This window comes from Aquarana catesbeiana, linkage group LG09 (assembly GCF_042186555.1).
Source record: "Aquarana catesbeiana isolate 2022-GZ linkage group LG09, ASM4218655v1, whole genome shotgun sequence".
NCBI classification, from domain to species: Eukaryota; Metazoa; Chordata; class Amphibia; order Anura; family Ranidae; genus Aquarana; species Aquarana catesbeiana.
The window spans coordinates 212142059-212164084 of NC_133332.1; the positions used below are offsets into that span (position 1 = coordinate 212142059).

The 22026-nt window shown below is 46.3% G+C and overlaps 1 protein-coding gene across 4 annotated transcripts in view; it reads right to left on the reverse strand.

Annotated features, from left to right (window-relative positions):
• The window catches only part of DNLZ (DNL-type zinc finger), a 49582-nt gene extending 28690 nt beyond the window's left edge, over window positions 1-20892 (reverse strand). Inside the window, exons 1-4 of one of the 4 annotated variants that reach the window (XR_012236038.1) lie at window positions 20623-20892; window positions 10489-10628; window positions 8261-8844; window positions 6508-8036 (exon numbers count right to left, since the gene is read on the reverse strand). Coding sequence is in view for 3 of the 4 variants with exons in the window: in XM_073599653.1 (XP_073455754.1) it covers window positions 8679-8844; window positions 10489-10628; window positions 20623-20835 (519 nt within the window). In the remaining variant the exon portion in view is untranslated. The other 3 variants (XM_073599653.1, XM_073599655.1, XM_073599654.1) reach the window with 3 other exon arrangements.
• Window positions 20893-22026: the final 1134 nt, after the last annotated feature.

Genomic DNA, 22026 nt, shown 5'->3' on the forward strand with positions numbered 1-22026 from the left:
AGCAAAAAGACAGCAAGGATTAGCTTAAAGACACTACAGTATAGAAAGGATGAGGGCGGGTTGGCAGTTCCTCACTCTAGGGCCTATTACCTAGCATCCCAGCTCCAGCAACTGGGGAGCTGGGGGGTGACAGATCTAGCGGACCCTATCCGCAGACTGCTAGCTGTATAAGACGAGAGTGTGACGGCTCTGGAGTACCTGGAGGCGGGCTACATGCATCTTGATCCTGAAGCCCCTACAGTGAGAATGCTTAAAACATTATGGGCTCACACGAGAAAAATAGTGGGGATCAGAGGTTTCATAGCACATACACCAATATGGCATAATACCAACTATAAAGAGTTATTAAAGTTAAAAGGATTTAGAAACTGGGAACTGTTAGGTATCCGATACCTGTCTCAACTGTATAATGGACCAAATCTTAAATCCTTTATGGGAATGCAGGTGGAATTTAATATTCCACGAACTAATTTCTTCAAATATTTGCAGTTGCGACATGCGATACAAACGCAATCGCAACGTACTCCATTACATCTGACTGATCACACACTGATACAGGGGATCTTCTTGGAAGACAATAAGAAAGGAATGATTTCCAGAGCATATAACATACTTCTCAATGCCATGCAGGACCCATCTGATCTTCCTTGTCGGCGAGGCTGGGAGGAGGATATAGGGAACATAGACGGGGAGACATGGAACTTGTGTCTATCCTCTGCACCCTTAGTCTCAGTGTCCGCATCCCAAAAGTTATCGCATCTATATTTACTGCACAGGGTTTACAGGACTCCGGTCAGGTTGCACAAATGGGGGATTAGAGAGACTCCATTATGTCCGAAATGTGAGGGTGCCCACGGGGACCTAATCCATATGATATGGAGATGCCCCAAACTTTTTCGTTACTGGAAGGAAGTTCTAGACATAATATCACAGGTTTATATGTTCAATATTCCACGAGAGCCAGTGGTGTGTTTATTAGGAGCATTGGATGAGGAGGCTCTAACCCCTTCGGCACATACAGCGGTCCGTCGACTATTATACATTGCACGTAAACTCATTGCTCAACTATGGATCACTCCCAGAGTACCCACTAGAAAACAATGGGTGGAACAGGTTAACAAATGACTAATTAGGGAGAAACTAACATACCAACACAGAAAAGCTCCACGCAAGTTCTACTCATTATGGCAGGCTTGGCTAGATGTTCCGGGTTTAGCACCACATCAGCTGATTAAAGATAGGCTATTACAAATGTAAGATTTTAACTGCATTGGCAATGAGGTAGCCAAATACTTGGCAAAAAGAAAATGTGTGATTCCAGGGGAAGCAACATGCCATGGTGGGCTGAGGCAACTTTTATGATGTTTTGTTTCCCCATGCCCTTAGGGAATTGGGGAAGCTTGAGTAAGAAAAAGGTAGGAAAAAAAAGGAAAAAAAAAAAAAAAAAGGAAAGAGAAAGAAAAAAGAAAGGGGGAAAAAAAAAAAAAAAGAAACGAGAAAAGTTTTGTTTGATTGTTTTTTCTTTATTTTTGTTCCTACCCTTCTATACTTTTCTCTTTGCTCTCTTTATATGGCTATGACAATGTAATAGTAAAACGCATTCTTAAAGACATTGATATCCGGTAGTATCTGATGATGTGTTGTTGAAAATGTATGTTCCATATTGCCATGATATTGTAGTACATCAACTGCCATATATTATGTAATGTGAAAGTCAAAAATAAATTTTCTTTTCTGATTAAGCCTGGTTTCACACATGTGTGGTGCGAATTGAAGCTCAGGTTTCACTGGGGAGATAACAATCTCCTGTTCAAAGGATTCATTGCGTTTTTGCTCAGGATTAGAGAGCAGGGAGAGGGGGAGGGAGGGGGGGGGAGAGGGGGAGGTGTAGTGAGGAGAAAGAGAAAATCCTTGTTCAGAACGCAATGCATCTGCGAATCAGATGCGTTCCCATAGGAGATAATAGGCTTGTAGTTCGCACCGCAATGCCCAAAAAACGCACACGTTTTTTGTGCAATGCGCAGTGCGAATGCAACGCACATATGTGAACCAGATGCATTCATATGAATGTATTTTAAAATGTCCTGCGAATTAGATGCGGTGTAAGCCGCATCTAATTCGCATAGGTGTGAACCCGGGCTAAAAAAAAAAAGGAAGGAGTTCAACAGCTGACCTCATTAACACACAGCCTGCACCTAAGCTCCCCCTCCAGGAGATTGCTCCCACCTTCCTCTGTAGTTTCCTACATTCCTGATGTCAGTGAGCATTGTTCTCCCGCCATATACAGCCATCGATAATTATGTACCTTCTTGCACAGATTGTTCCTGTTGCAGTGTGTGCAGGAGCTGAGCAATCACATACCAGCCTATGTGCAGCAGAATGTGCAAGATAAGTGTGAAGTCTGTAAAATGTCGTCCTATTATATAGTTTTGGTAAACCTAAAGGAAATTGTATAATCGGATTGTATATATTACATGTTACACTCATATTCATGGTGTAACATATCCACCGGCCCCTGCACCTCCCAGATGTGTCAGGCGGCGGGGGATCTTCTCCCCCCGCTCTCTGTCACACACTGCAAAGAACATGGCCGTGCGGGGCTCCGCCCAGCCGTGACATTTATTCAAAATATTTGTGAATTGAAAACTACAAGCTTCGGCAGCCTTTGCTGTTGAGCACCGAGATAGTTCATTGATGCTTCCTGCTAGTGTGTAACTGCTTGGGCGTATGATGTACACTACATAGTTGATGGTAGATCTAACAGAGATTGTACAACCAGATTGTATAGTGTATGGTGAACTTTACAGACTTCTAGGGACACACTTCTTTTGTTTTCAGTACTATGGTTCTGCTGCACATAGGCTGGAATGTGATTGCTCAGCTCCTGCACACTCTGCAAAATGAACAATATGAATATGGATTCAGGTTACATCAGTCTGCACATCCGTCTTCGGTTCAGTTCACTTTACATCTGTTTTGCATTCATTTTTCACATGTTGCTGTTGAAGAAAATAGTAAAAGGTGGCAAAAGTATAAACAAAAAAATATGTTTCTTGCCTAAAAATGAACATCAATAACAGAAATAACATTACAGCTGTCTGCATATAGCAGTGTTTCTCAACTCCAGTCCTCAAGGCACCCCAACAGGTCATGTTTTCCCTCAGATGAAACAGCTGTGGTAAGTACTAAGGCAGTGAAACTTATGAAATCACCTGTACAAAATAATGGAAAGCCTGAAAACATGACCTGTTCGGGCACCTTGAGGAGTAAACACTAGCCTATACACATACATTGTGGTTTAGTGTGGATCTGTCTGAAAAGCCAATGGATCCAGACTGTATGGTATTGTGAAAGGACCCTTAGGCTCGGTTCACACCTATGCATTTTTTGGTACTTTTTGCAGAATCGCACTACAGTTCATTTAACCACTTGTCAACCAGCCGCCGTCATTATACTGCGGCAGGTCAGCACAATCCCGCAAACTGTCGTAGCTGTACGTCAGTCCCTTTAAGCGGGATAGCAGGCGCGCGCTGCACAGCAGGGGTGCCAATGTTTGTGACCGGCGGTCGGGATGACCGCCGGCCACGAGCGATCGCGGGCACGAGAGGCAGAACAGGGACGTGTGTGTGTAAACACACACATCCTAGTTCTGAGAGAAGAGAGAGATTGTGAGTTCCTACGAGCTGGGAACCATGATCTCTCATCTCCTATAGTCAGTACCATCTCTCACAGTTAGAACACACACATAGGGAACGGTTAACCCATTGATCGCCCCCTAGTGTTAACCCCTTCCCTGCCAGTGACATTTACACAGTAATCAGTGCATTTTTATAGCACTGATCACTGTATAAATGCCAATTGTCCCAAAAATGTGTCAAAAGTGTCCGATATGTCCGCGATATTGTCGCACTCCTGATAAAAATCGCCATTACTAGTAAAAAAAAAAAAATATAATAAAAATGCCATAAAATCTATCCCCTATTTTGTAGACCCTATAACTTTTGCACAAACCAATCAATATACGCTTTTTGCAATTTTTATTACCAAAAATATGTAGAAGAATACATATCGGCCTAAACTGAGGCAAAAATTTTGCTTTTTTTTTGTTTATAGCACAAAAAATAAAAACCGCAGAGATGATCAAACACCACCAAAAGAAAGCACTATTTGTGGGAAAAAAAGGACGTTCATTTTGTTTGGGTACAGCGTTGCACGACTGCGCAATTGTCAGTTAAAACAACGCAGTGCCCTATCGCAACAAATGGCCTGGTCATTGAGCAGCCAATTCTTCCGGGGCTGAAGTGGTTAACATGGTTTCCTATGGGACACGTTCACATCTACGCTTCTTTCAGCCGTTGCTTTTTGGGAAGGGTCAGGGACTTTAATTGCAAAACTGTACTTTTTTTGTTCAACAGATTTCATATGTAGAAGCTTCAGAAAAGCATGTAGTGCGTTTTTGCGGCAATTTGCGTTTTTTAATCTGCCCAACAAAATTGCCAAAAAAAAAAAATAGATAAAAAAATGTGGTAAAATCGCGTGTGCAAAACGCATAGCAAAAAGCACTGCAAAAATGATCAAAAGCAGGCTACATCAGTGTTTCTCAACTCCAGTCCTCAAGGTGCCCCAACAGGTCATGTTTTCAGGCCTTCCATTATTTTGCACAGGTGATTTGATCAGTTTCCCTTCTTTAGTAATTATCGCAGCCGTTTCATCTGAGGGAAATCCTGAAAGCATAACCTGTTGGGGCTCCTTGAGGACTATAGATGAGAAATACTGGGCTACATGCACGCAGGCAGCTTGTCAGCGTCAAAACTCAATGTTTTGGGGGACCGAAGGCACTGGTACAGCATCCAGAAGCCTATCAAAATCTATGATAGGCTGAAATAGGCAGCTAGATGCTGTACCAAGCAGTACTCTTGTTTAGGGCCATATGCATTCAAGGGTATATGACCCGATTGCAGAATTCTTGTGTTCAGGCACACATACCTTTTAAAGCACAAATGCCACTTGGTACAGCATTCAGTTACCACATATTTCAGCCTGTGAAAGATTTTGAGTAGATGCAGGTCGGACATGAATGTTGCAACTGTGCCTCCCAGGTGCCCAGAAATGCCAGAATCGGACGCTGATGGGCCATATAAATGAGACCTTAGATGAAAGCCTTCTTCATTTATATTCAGCAGTCATTTATGTTTCACTACAAATAATTATTCAAAGATGTCCTAAAGCTGTTATTTTTTTTGATGGAATGTATATGTACTGTATGTAACCTACAATCTAGTTTTCATTATGTTTGGCTTCATATCTCATACAGTTTCCTTAATCACATCATTATTTGCTACTCTGCTGCAAAAATTCTTACCTGGAAATCCTGCCAATAACAGCACTTCCTGTTGCAAGCTGACAATGCTAAAATATGGCCTTAAAGCGCTCCACCTACATTTTTTTTTTTTTTAAAGCCACCCTTTCTGCTCATATGAATTAGATACTCGAAAGGATGTTTGTAATACATTTGCCATTCTTGTAAATCTTTTTTATTTTTTTTTATTTACTTGCTTTTGTTTTCGGCTTGCTGAGCACTTCCATCTTGATTCTGTTCCGGGATATGATGCTGTTGCTATCTAGCAGGTACCTCCCGATCTCGCGCATGCGCATTACACACAGGGCATAGCGCAGGGATTTTAGCTGGTTGCCATCACAACGAGCGGCATCAAAGGAAGTGCGATAATGAGGTGCAATCCCACTGACTCCTAGGAATGATAAAACATCTCCCAGGAACACAGGCGCCGCAGGAAATGACATACATTGCCGCGGGTCCGAAGGAGGCAGAATGCACCAAACACCCTAGCAACTAGCAGTAAGAAAAAAAAAACTTGCCAAATGTTGTTCAACTTGCAGGAATGTACGGATTGAAATAAAGATTAAAATATGGGTGGAACTCCGCTTTGAAATTACCAGCTTTCTCTGTGCATACCTTCAGTTGGCCATTGGGTTGCCTCAAAAATGACTACATTGATAAGCTTTGGGCTTGTGTCATTAGCATCAGTTTGAAAAGCTTCTGAGTTTGTGGGAGGCTGTTTCCAAGGGTAATGGGTGTGGCACAAATGCAAATTATTTATGTTTGCTTTTAAATACAGTGCAAAGCAATAAATGCAAATTTAAGTGCATCAGACACACCACTGCTATGATTCCTGTGCAGGCCATTAAACTACCAGAAGAAGAATGTAAACTAAGCCCTACGTATGTCCTCTAGTTGGACCTTGCACAATGCTGAGGACTGTGTCCCCCAAACCATGTAACAACACTAACTGAGCACCAAGTTCCTGCCCTGTCACAAGCAGTAGGAAAACGAGTCACATGCTCCTCCATACACTGAACTACGTGGTATTTTTCTCATTCTCAGTGGCTGAGTAAAGAAATTAGAGAAAAAGGAAAGTTTTGTAGTGCTGGAAAAAGGCAAAACTTATGTTTTAACATCATGCAGAAGGACTTTTCAATCACACAATGCACAAATCTTTTTTTACTGCAGATTTAAAATACGATTAACATGTCATTAAGACCCCTTTCACACTGAAGGCGCTTTACAGACGTTTTAGCGCTAAAAATAGCACCTGTAAACTGCCTCCCATGTGTAAAAGCCTGAGTGCTTTCACACTGGGGCAGTGCGCTTGCAGGAAAGAAATGCTTAAACTGCCTAAACTAACTCCTAAACTGCCCCTGCCATTGAAATCAATGGGCAGCATTTCGGCAGCAGCGCTTTTCGGATGCTTTTAACCCCTTCCTTGGGGTTAAAAGTGCCCCGCTCCTGCCCGCACAGTGCCGCTATAGCGCTGCTAAAACGAGCAGTGCTTTACCGCTGACACGGGGTGGTCTTCTGTGTGAAAAGGGGTCTTAATGATACAAATAAATACTGGACACACATGTAAATGACAAATTTTCATCTCATAATTGTTTTTAAAAGTAGCTTTCAACTTTAAACCAGAAGTGGACTCCTTACCTCTTTGCCCACTCTCACACTTTCATCTCACTTGGGTCTCAAGGGAGCTTAAAGGAAAAACTTTTTTTCTATTTTAGATAAAGTAAGGGAGGCTTACAACCCTTCAGTTTTGTTTTGTTTTTTCTACCATCTGTGTCCAATTGGGGACATTTTCTTCTGGTTCCATAGTCAAAATGAGGGGGAATTCCTCTAAAGCAGGGATTTGCAATTAGCGGACCTCCAGCTGTTGCAAAACTACAAGTCCCATCATGCTCTGCCTCTGGGTGTCATGCTTGTGGCTGTCAGAGTCTTGCTATGCCTCATGGGACTTGTAGTTCTGCAACAGCTGGAGGTCCGCTAATTGCATATCCCTGCTCTAAAGTGTGGGAATCCTTGTTATCACCAGAACTAGTGTCTCCATTAGAAGAATTCCCCTCTATCCCTGTTCTGGGGAAAACCTAAGACTTTTCTACTTTCATAATGGTAAATATAATGAATAGATAGGGTAAATTTCCCTAACCAGGGTACAGAGGGCAACAAATACCTGACAGGTGTTCTAACCCCTCTTCCCTGCTATCCAAAAACTAAAAAAATATTTAAAAAAAAAAGTTATTCTTTAGTTATACTTTAAAGAGGAAGTAAACCCTGATGGGTGTTACTTCCTCTTTGTTTCCCTGCAAAGGTAAAGCATAATGGGCTACTATGCATCGCATAGTAGCCCATTATGTGACACTTACCGGCAGGAGTAGTCCGCAATGTCCCCGTCTACCTCGCTAGTAGCAAGCGCCCATTCTTCACCCCTCTTCCTTCCCGGCCCTAATCTAGCCTTACCTGTAGGTTAAAGTGGTTGTAAATGGTTTACAACCACTTTAAATGTCAGCAATAGGCAGGGGACTGTTTTATAGCATAAAGTGAGAAACAAAAGTATTTACCTGTAAAGAGGCTGCTGTTTGTGATCTGTAGCTGGCTGGTGTTTACAGTATGGCCCCATGCACACGGTTGTACCATCCATACAGCCATGCGATGGGGCGTCTTTAACCTCAGGGGATGTATAGGTGTTCTGTGCAGGCAGCCTGTTCAAATTAATGAAATGCAGGCAGCTGCATCGACCTCCAAGGTCACCTCTGACTGCATCTGTGTGGGACTAATGCACAGATAAGAAAGCAGACAGATTGCTCTGTTCCATGCATCATCAGTCCCACATGGATGTACAGTCAGGGATGAACCTGGAGATCCGTGCAGCCACTCACCTGTCAACCTCAATAGACTGCCTGCACGGAACACCTGTGCATCTCATGCTAGCATAGACAGTACTCTGCACCGGTGTATGGATCGGTACACTTGTGTGCATGAGGCCTATATGTAGCTTTTTTTTCCCTCTTTCAGTTTCCAGTATTTTGCAGAGATGTATATATTTATTTTTAAATACTTTAAAGAACACCAACCAGAATAAAAACAGTCCCACACAATCATAGCAATAAACAAACTGCAGATAACTAACAGCCAGTTTTCTTTCCTCCTCCATAGGAAGTTGGGATAAACAAAGATTAGCAACGGTTGTCTACTCATGTGCTGGGAAACGGATTAACCTCATTCAAAAGATGGCTGCCCTCACTTGTCAGCCTTGTAAGAAACCAGCTTTATAATTGAGAACAGTATCTCCTTATCCACCATAAGGTCAGTTATTTGGTTATCAACTGCATCATGTAACAGATTTATCTTCTGGGCTTGGGGGAGATGCCGTTTGGTTGTGGTCTTGATCTGAAGCTTCTTCTCTTGTGCTGCTCTCAAGCACGAGCTCCAGGGCCTCTTCGCCTACAACACGATGAACTTTTTCCCCCTTGGCTGCTAAGATTTCTTCAATATTCCTTCAGTGCAATAATACCAAAAAACAACCCAAATCACAGAAAGCACTTTTTCTTTTTTTTTACAATGGTGTTGTAAATGTAATCATGTACATTCTTTAACTGTTATACACAGATGTTGTCCCCCGTTTTTAATCATGGAATATGGTGTTTTACAGTGACCCCGTTGCAGAACAGAAAAAAAAAAAATGGGAGTAGAACCTGCAAAGGAACAGATTTTCTAGTTACCTGATCAGGCAAATGTTCGTAGAATCTCTCTGCTGCAGCTTTACGCCACTCAAAGAATATTCACACTTCCGGGTTTATCCAGTGCCGTTTTCCTCTGTTCCCTTCAGTTCCCCCTACAACACACATTAGCAAAATAGGGTGTCGGCAGATGGAACCACTGACGGTGGCAGGGTACACAGGCATCTGAAAATCCAGGAAGTGTGTTGGATGTAAAGAACATTTAGAACAGGGGTCCTAAAACTATGGCCCTCCAGTTGTTCAGGAACTACAATTCCTATCATGCCTAGTCATATCTGTGAATGTCAGTTTTACAATGCCTCATGGGATGTGTAGTTCTGCAACAGCTGGAGGGCCGTAGTTTGAAGATCCCTGATTTAGATGTTGTAGCTCTGCAGCAGAGCAAAGATTCCATAAAACAGGCACTGGACCACGTAGTATAAAGTCTCTTACTTTACTGGTGGAAAAAAAAAAAAACATTCAGGACTTCTTTCAAAAGTTAGAACATGTATATAGGTTTGCATCAAATTCATGGGACACCATATTAATACCTCTTTACAACATTTGCATTTGTTCTTAACACAATTTTCCTTTGAAGGACAACAGGTTAACATTAGGGCACCCAGCCAAGTGCCACTGTTTGGGCATGGGAATTGACCTCTCAGGGCTGAGCACTGCATCCTGGGAGGAAGGGGATGTAGTCACTTACCTGACATACCAGTGAGGAGATATTCTAACAATAAAATAGGCAAAGTTACAGATTATCTATAAAATATGTTTTGCAATCACTAAGTTTAATATTAATAATCAGGTTTCAGTAGGGATAGGCAAACCTATCAGTAGTTGTAATGGTATGCTGGGATTTGTACTCACTGTGTACCTGGCAGGGGGCTGGCTGCCCATATTAGCTGTAAGCAATTTTAAAACTTAAAGTGACTGTAAAGTCTATGTTATTAAAAAAAAAAAAAACATGTTATACTTACCTGTTCTATGCAGTGGATTTACACAGAGTAGCCTGGATCCTCCTCTTCTTGGGTCCCTCTTCGCTGCTCCTGGCCCCTCCCTCTTGTCGAGTGCCCTCACTGCAAGCAGCTGGCTATGGGGCCACCTAAGCCGAATCATAGCTCCCTGTGTTCATTCTGACACTGATCTACAGGGCAGGCCATGCCCCCTCTCTCTCCTGATTGACTGACTGACTTTGATTGACAGTCACGGGAGCTGTGTCTCAGCCAATCGGGGGAGGGTCCCGGATGGCTAAGACAGTCGTGGAGATCGCTGGAGAGTGATGGGGCTCAGGTAAGTATTAGGGGGGCTGCTGCACATAGAAGTTTTTTATCTTAATGCATAGAATGCATTAAGATAAAAAAACCTTCTGCCTTTACAACTTCTTTAAGTAGAAATATCAGCACTTTGGCTATTTACCTTTTCCCCTCCAGGTCGGAGAACCAGCCCAAGTTGTCAGCGATGATGTGGTGGTTCTTGCAGCCGGGGCATTTCACGATCACCACTCCATTGTGATATGCCAACTTTGAGATTTTCTTCATGGACCTTGTCGAGCAAACCTGAAAAGAGCAGAGCAAAAAACAAGGTCAAGTGTTGGCAAGGCACCATTCTGGTAAACCATATTATACATGTAAATATATAAACTGCTGCCAGTACATTATCTTGATCCGATCTTCTGGTTTTGGAATCAACAGTTTAACGTTTCCAGCAAGGTGTAATGTGTTGGGCCTGCATTAGCACTGAGGGTGGAATCTGCCTCCACATGTGACTGGGGAGAGGCACCTACATTATACCCAAACAGTCTAGGAGGACAAACATATTACAAATATAATAATTGAAGTATCATAACTGACTACATATGGAAATAAAAAGTAGGAATATTAGTATTAAGTTTGCACTTCAACCCATCAGATGGCGTAGAAAACAACATAGTTGTGCCACTGGTATTACAGGCAATGAGTGAGAGTTAAAGGTGAACTTCAGGCACAAAAAATGTATTTAAAGAAGAACTGCAGTCTACTCACATAATTTGATGTGATTTTGTACTTGCCAAATATGCTGCATCCATTTTAATTGAGGGCAGCTGAAGCTGCTGCCTGTTCACTTCCTGGATTTACACAGACACACACCTCCAGCTCTGCAGCTCTCATAGGACTCATCCCCCCCCCTTCCTGGCAAACTCTCCCCAGAGTGAGAGAGAGAGAGAGAGAGCTGTGCATGATGTCATAGGCCTAGGCTTTTTACCAGAGAAGAAACAGGAAGTGGGCTGTATAAGGTATTTACTGGCAGAAAAAAACTGTTTTACTATCCAAAGTTAAAACAAGGGCAGAAGATGTAATAGATGGAAAGCTGAAAAAATGACTGAAGTTCTGCTTTAAATATGTTCCTTAATACCTACAATAGATATAAATCCAATTTATGTGCGCCAAATTCTTTTACAAATCCAGATTTTACCTTGTAAACATAGTTATGACAGCATCACTGTGCTGTATACATAGTTGCCAACTGTCCCGGATTTCCCGGGACATTCCCGGGACTTAGACGCCATTCCCGGATTTGTGGTGTCCTGGTAAATGTCCCGAGAAATCCGGTTCTGCGCGATTTTCGCCGCCGCTGCTAGAGGCCCGCGGCCGGCGGAGACATTGTCTCCGCCGGCCACCATTTTAATGAAGTTCAGGAAGACGGCTGGGGGGGGCTAGACGGAGCTTCTGCGTCACCGCCCACCCCGCTGTCAGTCTGATATGGAAAGGGGCGGGGGTTCTAGCCATGCGGACACTACTAGGACACCTCTGAGGTGGGGGGGCGCACCGCTGTGGGACTCCTGGTGCGAGGGGGGGGCTCCGCCGGGGACTCCTGGTGCGAGGGGGGGGCGCTCCGCCGGGGACTCCTGGTGCGAGGGGGGGCGCTCCGCCGGGGACTCCTGGTGCGAGGGGGGGGCGCTCCGCCGGGGACTCCTGGTGCGAGGGGGGGGCGCTCCGCCGGGGACTCCTGGTGCGAGGGGGGGGCGCTCCGCCGGGGACTCCTGGTGCGAGGGGGGCGCTCCGCCGGGGACTCCTGGTGCGAGGGGGGGGGCGCTCCGCCGGGGACTCCTGGGGCGAGGGGGGGGCTCCGCCGGGGACTCCTGGGGCGAGGGGGGGGGCTCCGCCGGGGACTCCTGGTGCGAGGGGGGCGCTCCGCCGGGGACTCCTGGGGCGAGGGGGGGGCTCCGCCGGGGACTCCTGGGGCGAGGGGGGGGCTCCGCCGGGGACTCCTGGGGTGAGGGGGGGGGCTCCGCCGGGGACTCCTGGGGCGAGGGGGGGGGGCTCCGCCGGGGACTCCTGGGGCGAGGGGGGGGGCTCCGCCGGGGACTCCTGGGGCGAGGGGGGGGGGGCTCCGCCGGGGACTTCTGGGGCGAGGGGGGGGGGGGCTCCTCGCCCCAGAAGTCCCCGGCGGAGCCCCCCCCCCTCGCCCCAGGAGTCCCCGGCGGAGCCCCCCCCCTCGCCCCAGGAGTCCCCCCCTCGCCCCAGGAGTCCCCGGCGGAGCCCCCCCCTCGCCCCAGGAGTCCCCGGCGGAGCCCGCCCCCTCGCCCCAGGAGTCCCCGGCGGAGCCCCCCCCCCCTCGCCCCAGGAGTCCCCGGCGGAGCCCCCCCCCCTCGCCCCAGGAGTCCCCGGCGGAGCCCCCCCCCTCGCCCCAGGAGCCGGGGACTCCTGGGGCGAGGGGGGGGCTCCGCCGGGGACTCCTGGGGCGAGGGGGGGGCTCCGCCGGGGACTCCTGGGGCGAGGGGGGGGCTCCGCCGGGGACTCCTGGTGCGAGGGGGGGGCTCCGCCGGGGACTCCTGGTGCGAGGGGGGGGCTCCGCCGGGGACTCCTGGTGCGAGGGGGGGGCTCCGCCGGGGACTCCTGGTGCGAGGGGGGGGCTCCGCCGGGGACTCCTGGTGCGAGGGGGGGGCTCCGCCGGGGACTCCTGGTGCGAGGGGGGGCTCCGCCGGGGACTCCTGGTGCGAGGGGGGGGCTCCGCCGGGGACTCCTGGTGCGAGGGGGGGGCTCCGCCGGGGACTCCTGGTGCGAGGGGGGGGCTCCGCCGGGGACTCCTGGTGCGAGGGGGGGGCTCCGCCGGGGACTCCTGGTGCGAGGGGGGGGCTCCGCCGGGGACTCCTGGTGCGAGGGGGGGGCTCCGCCGGGGACTCCTGGTGCGAGGGGGGGGCTCCGCCGGGGACTCCTGGTGCGAGGGGGGGGCTCCGCCGGGGACTCCTGGTGCGAGGGGGGGGCTCCGCCGGGGACTCCTGGTGCGAGGGGGGGGCTCCGCCGGGGACTCCTGGTGCGAGGGGGGGGCTCCGCCGGGGACTCCTGGTGCGAGGGGGGGGCTCCGCCGGGGACTCCTGGTGCGAGGGGGGGGCTCCGCCGGGGACTCCTGGTGCGAGGGGGGGGGCTCCGCCGGGGACATCTGATGTAAGGGGGGCTCCGCTGGGGGCACCTGATGCAAGGACGGACTCCACTGGGACATCTGACGCAAGGACGGACGGCTGGTGGGAGGCAACGTGGCTAGTGACATGCTCAGGGATCCCACTGAGTCTGCATTATGGTGAGTTGAATTATTTCATTTTATATTACAATGTAATAATAGAAATAATGCACTTCAATCATCCTGACACCATAACAACCATGTTGTCGTGATGATGAAAGCACCAACACCAGCCACTGCCCCGATAACTTTCCCGCAAAAAAAACATATTTTCTGCCAGTGCCCCTCCCAAGACTAGGCTCTGGATCCACCCCTGGGGGGGTTGTCCCTGTAAAAGGAACAACCATGGTGCCAGGATGATTGAAGTGCTAACACCAGGTGTTTGGAGTATCTTTATCTGCTGATTGTTAAACTTCCTAGAATACACATATTTTTATTGTGTAGGATCTGGGGCTGCTGTCCCGTCATTTCCCTCTCCCCCTTTCCCCCTCTCCCCCTCTAATCCCTCTCCCCCTCTCTCCCTCATTCATCTCAGACTCTAACCACACCCTCTTGAGCCACGCCCATGTAAGCCATGCCCACTATGTCGCTTAAACCACGCCCATTTTTCGCTGCACTTGTCTATTTTACCTAAGCCACGCCTACAAACGAATGCCCCGCCCCTAATTATTGTACGGTTCCACCTACAGCCACAAAAGTGTTCCACATTTTTTTTTTACAATGTTGGCAACTGTGTATATAGCCTGTGCAAAGATGTGGGGGGAACCCAACAGGCTCCACCCACTACAGTTTGTCTGCAGAAAAAACAGGAGGGGGTGGAGACGAGACCAGTCACCCTGCAAGGCGAGAGCAGTAGTGACCAGTCTGCATTACAGGATGCTGCCGAGCAGAGAATTGTTCACACTGGATCACAACACAGATCTTAAAGTATTACAAAAAGTACACCAAGACTCAAATAATCATCTAGGGCGTGTCTACTTTAAGTAGATATTTGCTTTTCCTGGAATTCAGCTTTAGGGCCTGATCACACCAAGCGCGGTGGGACTGCGTTCAGCAGCTACTCCAGCACAGTGCCACAGCAGACTCAGAGGCAAGACAAAATGCCTTGTCTCCTACCTGTGTGGTTCACACCATTGTGGTTTTTTTCTTCAGTGCAGCGCAGTCCAACGCCTTGCACTTTGGCCAAAAGAACTAAATGGAATGTCACTGTCACATTTCAATAAAGTTGATAAAAAATAAAAAGTGAACAGTGCAATGTTTCGCGATCAACGCATCAGCACTGCTTTCATCCTATCACACAGCAGTGGAGGCGCTGAACCAGCCCTAAAATGTCTTTTGCACATGTACATATTGGGAGCAGAGTTTACTAAAACTGGAGCACATGGAATCTGGTGCAGCTGTGAATAGTAACCAATCAGCTTCTAATTTCAGCTTGTTCAATTAAAGCTGATCTCCAGCTTTTGTTTGTTTAAATTGATCGTTCAGGCCAACTGGCCCAAACTAACCATTTACCTAACATGTGCGGCTGCTGGATGTGCTGTATAAACCAGTGTTTCTCAACTCCAGTCCTCAAGGCACCCCAACAGGTCATGTTTTCAGGCTTCCCATTATTTTGCACAGGTGATTTGATCACTTTCACTGCCTTAATAATTACCACAGCCGTTTCATCTAAGGGAAATCCTGAAAACATGACCTGCTGGAGCACCTTGAGGACTGGAGTTGAGAAACACTGGTAAAAACTGAGGTACCTATGGCTTCATACAGTATACAGCACTGTGTTCCGGGTGCGAGACGAGACCTTCCTGTCTTACACCCAAAACAAAATAGCATTGGTCTAAATTGTGCTCAGCCATTCATGAGCAGCTTTGCATTCCATCAATGAATACAAAGCAGTCTCTAATTGGCTGAGTCAGAGATTGTGACATCATCAGTCTGCCCTCTGACTCATTAATAGAATACAAAGCTTCCTATGAGTGGCTGAGAGCTGCTCAGATTGGCGCAATTTTGTTGCGGGTGCAAGACACGAAAGGTCCCCTTGCACTCTCAGAACACAGTGTTATTGTATGTAGTCTTAGCTACATACAGTTAATAGAGCACATCCAGCGGCCACGTGTGTTAGTGAGGAAAATAGTTCATTTGGGCCAGCTTGGTGTGAACAAAACATTTAAACTGAAACTAGAGATCAGCTTTAGGCTCCATTCACACCTGAGTGTGATTTATTTAAACTTTTTTTTAAAGAGTTTTAGAAACGTATTACAAGTTTTTGACAGCTTCAGGCGTTTTTTTTGTTTAGCCAATAGAAATCACAAGGGGGAGGAAAGGGTTAGCAAATTAGGGGTGGAGAGCTGCTATTTAAGCAGAAAAGTCAGACATTTCTATTGAAGTGCATGGTGCCAAAAACTTTGCTGTATGCCAAAAAGAAGCTCATGTACTTTTTTTAGCGACAGAACACTCAGCTGTGAACAGGGACCATTGAAATGATTGGGATTCGGCTTGTTTAGCATTTTACAGTTACAAGCTTCAAGCAGAATATCGCTCAGGTGTGAACAGGGCTTTAAGCTTTGACCATAAAACCTAGAAGCTGATTGGTTACTATGCACAACTGCACCAGATTCCTCGTGCTCCAGTTTTAGTAAATACCCCCAATAATTTATTAATATTAATACACAGGATCTTGGTGAGTAAAAAAAAGTTATGTTCCATTAAGACCTTGCATATAAACATGTACGTGTGTGCAGACACATATAAGTTTCTTCTTCATCCTCCGCTAGATGCCAGCATTTCAATTTAAAGCTGAACTCCAGCTTTTGTTGATGTCCCTCACTAACATGTGAGATCGTTGGATGTGCGTTACAAACTGTATGTGGCTGAGGCTGCATACACCATACCGCATTTAGGTGTCCTTTTATGAAACTGAGATCAGCAGCGATCCCGAGTCTCACCGCTGATCTCAGCTCATAACCAGTTTATGAAACTGAGATAATCAGCGGAGAACACGTTCTCCGCTGATTATCTCAGCACAGTGAGAATTTGTAACTGACTTCACAGAAACGGACAGTTTATGAAGGTGCGATCTCAGCACCTCACTGGCGATCTGTGACAGAATTCTCACTTTCTGATTCACCATTTCAGAAGTGGAGAATCAGAGCGAGAAGCCTGAAACTGGTGAAATTTATAGTGTGTATATATATAGATATGTATATGTAAGATAGATAGATAGATAGATAGATAGATAGATATTTATTGATATATATAGACTATATCTATCTATCTATAGATATATCTATAGATAGATACATCTATTATATATATTTTTACATATTATATAGATATATGTATATTTTTTTTAGATGTTCACGTCTCTGGCTGGGTTCACACTTGTGCGATGCGTGAACCAGCGTGATTCCTAAGTGGGTTTTCACATCGCACCTACATTGACATCTGCGCACCACTGCGGGTGTCAATGTAAAGTTAATGACACCCCCAGATCAATTCACAGATCGCAGTGCGAACTATGTAATGGTGCAGGAATCGGATCGCATGGGTGTTCACACCCATGCGATCCGATTCCAGTGCGGACCAAATAAAGGGTCCTGTACCATTTTGGTGCAAATGCAATATGATTTAGGGCCAGTTCCCACCGCTGCGGTGTCCGAGATCGGATGTGATTCGCACCGCACTGCAGTGCAAAATCACATCCGATCTCTGTGCAATGCGATTTCAGCCATACAGATAGTATTGCTAAATTTGCATTGCACTCGGACAAAACTCTTACAGGACCCTTTTTTTGGTCCACAGCAGAATCGGATCGCATGGGTGTTCACACCCATGTGATTCGATTACTGTCCGAGTTTGCAGATCACACTGCGATATGCGAACTGATTTGGGGGTGTTAACTTTTAGGCCCAGTTCACACTTGTGCGATGCCGGACATCGCACAGGCATCGCATGTAATTCGCAGCACACTGCCATTCACATTACATGCGATGTCTGTGCGTTGCGATATCAGCTGTACAGGTAGTATGGCTGATATGGCACCGCATTCGGTGCAAACACGCACAGGACCCTTTTTTCTGTTCGGACCAGAATCGGATCGCATGTCCGGACTGTCAGTTCGCAGTGCGATATGCAAGCTGAACTGGGGGTGTCCTTAACAATGTATTGACACTCCCCAGCGATTCGCATATGGCAGTGTGAACTGACATGTGAGTCGATGCGATGCGGGAACCCGCAGTGGATTCGCAGTGTTCTCGCATTGCACCAGTTTATCAATTTTTAGGTTTATCAATTATGAAATATATTTTATTTTAATTTATTAATAAATATTTATACTTGTATACTTTATTAAAATTATTTTAATGATTATAAATGTATTTTGCATTTATATGAATGGTGTATAGCTGCATTACATATGTGCATTACATTCATTTACTATACACCATTTACATTTAAATAGGGACATGTATGATCTTTAAATATTGATAAAAACAATGTTTTTTTTATAATTAGGTTAATGTATATTGTGTAGGGGGAATTTAACTTTATTATTTTATTAATATGTTGGGGAATAATGTGTGCTGATTTGTGTTACACTTTGTATTTTATGGTTCCTCATACTGTAATCCCGCTATATCACACGAGATTACAGTGAGAGGAGCCGTTCTCAGGAGTTCCCGGCATTTGTAGATCGCTCCTCAACTCAACATGAGAAGCGATCTACACACTTTCATAAACAGGCACTCAGAAGAGAGCGATCTCCTCTGAGAATGCCTGAGAACTGAAAAGCGGTATTTTACCGCACTTTCATAAAAGGACACCTGTGTTCCGGGTTCGAGCCGAGACCTTCCAGTCTCATACCTGGAACACAATAGTCTATCTGATCAGCGCTCAGCCATTCAGAAAAAAAAAAAAAAATGTATTCTAGCAATGAATACTCTTCATTGCTAGAAGAGTATTCATTGCTAAGTGCAATGCAGTGGATAGCACTTTCGCCTAGCAGTAAGAAGGGTAGCTGGTTCGAATCCCACCCACGACACTACCTGCATGGAGTTTGCATGTTCTCCCTGTGCCTGCGTGGGTTTCCTCCCACACTCCAAAGACATGCTGGTAGGTTAATTGGATCCTGTCTAAATTGTCCCTAGTATGTATGAATGTGAGTTAGGGACCGTAGATTGTAAGCTCCTTGAGGGTAGGGACTGATGTGAATGTACAATGTATATGTAAAGCGCTGTGTAAATTGACGGCGCTATATAAGTACCTGAAATAAATAAAAATAAAATAAATATTTGACAGAAGTTGTAACATCAGCCTGCCTCTCTGATTCAGCCAATACATCGCTTTCTCTGAATTGCTGAGCACCAAATAGACTCTACTGTGTTCTGGGTACAAGACAGGAAGAACACAGTGCGGTATGCTATATGTAGCCTCAGCAGCCACACATGTTGGTGAGGGACAAGGTTCGTTTTGGCCAGCTTGGGGGGGTGGGCAGGTACCTGGTTTTGACAGATCATCCCAGAAGACTGCAGGACCGGTCACAAAGTACAGCACGGCTCGCGTTTGTGCAATAGGAAGCCAGAAGGCTTTACTGCCAGTTTCCCTTAAAGTAGAATTAGAGGCAAATCTTTTTTCGTTAATTTTGGATAGAGTAATGAGGGGTTATAACCTCTGTCTGATTTTTTTTTTCACCATCTATGTCCCGCTGTGGAGATTTCCCCTCACTTCCTGTCCCATAGCCAAACAGGAAGAGAGAGAAAATCTATGCAAATTACAGGAATTCCTAGAGGACCCCTAGGTCACCAGAACTAGTGTACCTATTGGAAGATTTCCCCTCTATTACTTTTCTGGGGACAACCCAAAATTTTGAATTTTATTTTATTTTCACTTTCAATGATAATGGTGTACAGGACAAAGAGCGGGGGAATCTCTCTAATGAGGCACAGACAGCAATAAAAACTTGACAGGAGTTCTAATTCCCCTCCACTCTATCCAAAACTGAAAAAAAATGTTTTTTCTTTAGTTATATTCTAAGATGCCGACACCTGGACCCAAAGCCAATTCAAGATTTGGCTCGGGTGAGGACATTGCTGGATCCCTGAACAGGCAAGTGTCTGTATATTAAAAGTCAGTAGCCACAGTATATGTTTTTTTTTGGGGGGGAGAACGGGTGCCTCCGTTGTATGGGAATCCGCTTGCTCAATGGGGGGAATCGCTCTACTGATCCCTGCTGAGCAGGCAGATGACAGGTCCGTCTCCGCTCACTGTGTAGAGCAGACATGGACACAGTCCCGCTCTCCTCTATGGGGAGATCAGGTGATCCGATCCAATAGAGGGATGGAAAATAGGACCACCATCCGTCTGGATTTTGCGGATTGGACTGTGGCGAATGTCAGTGGACATGTCACCACTGACATCCGCCGCTTCATACGGGGTGAATGGAAGGTCCGATCAGGTCTGCCTGAAAAACTGATAGGCGGACCTGATCGGACAGCCTGAGTGAAGGGCCCTCCAGTGTAAAAATCTTTCTTTGGCTCTGAACACATCACTGCATTGGGGATCTTTACTCAGCTGTGTGCAGAGAGATGTGGCGGGGGTGCTATGACCCATGGTCAGTTTTGTAACTCTTATGCAGAATGAAAGGACAAGGAGACAACTATCCTATCCCGAGCACCACAGTGAGTACAGAACTGTTCCACTGATGTGACTTGGGAGTCCAGCACACCTCCTTCCAGGATGTGGATTGCTATACTTGTCCCTGCTGGGGGGTCTTCACCTTCTCTATTGGCCCTGATGAACATTCTCACCTGGACAGAAAGTGGGGGGAAATTTCAAATGCTACAGTTGTCACCATAACAGGAAACAAGAAGAATTTTCCAACAGGGGACACTCGTTTTGGTAACAACTACAAGAGATTCCTTTCAGTTCCTGTTGTGTCTACAGAATAGGAAGTTGAGAGAAATCTCACCATTGGAGACTGTGCAGACATTGCATCTTGTGAATCCTTCTATCACCCACTAGAGGCGCCCTCGGAAGTATTAATACAGGGCGCAAGAAGCCATGCAAGTGTGAGGAGAAGTAAGGTATAATGGTAAAGCTAATGACTAGCCGTCTCCTCACCCGGCAGGTGTAGATGAGCTGATAGTGGCTGGCCGGGGCTCCGCCAACATTTGGGTCACTGTACCGCTGGGCAGAAATGTGGAGTGAGGCGTTCCCAGGCACATACAGGGCAGTCCGGGTGTGTTTGGCCCCCGAGCTGGGTATATAACCCGCTCTGAACCCACACGGTCCCCTCCAGCGGGAGAAGAGCCGCCAGCAGCGTGCAGCCAGCATGGTTCAGGAGTCTAGCGGTGTTCCGTCAGATTAGGCGACCCTTCAGAGTGTGTAACGGAAGTGACGTTGCATCGCCGTTATCTTGCTACACCCCGTACTCCTCCATAGTAACGATACATGGAGAAGGGGGCAAGCGGACATCTGGTTACACCCTTGCATTTCACAGTCATTTTTAACAGGATACGGAGCATATATTGTGAAATACAGTATTTGGAAATCCATTGGACTATTTACGAGTTGAATTATAAAAGCAGTTTTGTTCTGTCACATTAGCAAACCTGTGAGATCAGCAGGTTTGCTGCTGCTTTTAAAATTCAACATCTAAACAGTCCATCGGATTTCTAAATACTGTATTTCACCATATAAGGTCCGTCTCCTGTTAAAAATAACTGTGAGATGCGAAACTTCGGTGGGTGTAACAAGATGTCTGCTTGCCCCCTTCTCCGTGTATCTTTACTGTGGAGGAGTGCGGGGTGTAGCAAGATGGCGGTGATGAAACATCACTTCCGTTACCAATTCTGATAGGTCGCCATATCTGACAGTGTTTTGTCAGATTTGAAAGGATGAGTTCCTGTGGGGAATACTTCCTTTTCTCCACAAGTCCGTGTAATGTCTTATAAATGAAGCATGCATTTACATTGTCCTGTTTAGACTCTATAATGTGATTCAACACATTGCACAGGTGTGAACTAGCACCATTTTTAATAATGGCCGTCCTGTGTACATTTGTAGGTATGAGTGTTCTCTAAGGGCCACATCTTGGGCACGGGCAAAATAACAACAATGCCAGTCCAATCAATGGGGATTTTTAATAAAGTTTGTCGCTTTTCAGATGTCTCTTTTAGAGAGACACTCACCAAATAATTGGTGGACCAGCTTTTTTGTGGTCCCTAAGGAGAAGGGTCTGCCCGGCTTGGGCCTAGGTAAACCATAGAGTCAGGGCCAGCACCAGCATAAGGCTGCTTAGCCCAGGATAGTGAAGGCAGAAAAATACAAATCCCCAGCCATTTGCTGGGGGATTCTAATTTTTAACCCCTCCCCACTGCCTGTACACATCGGTGTTTGTGCTAGGAGCGCGCTGAGTCTGGGCTTTCGCCAAGAGCCCCAGGTCCTGTACTAACAATCGGGACCCAGGACTCTCAGTTCCTGGTCACCTGATCACTGTGATAGCCTCTCATTGGCTATCACAGT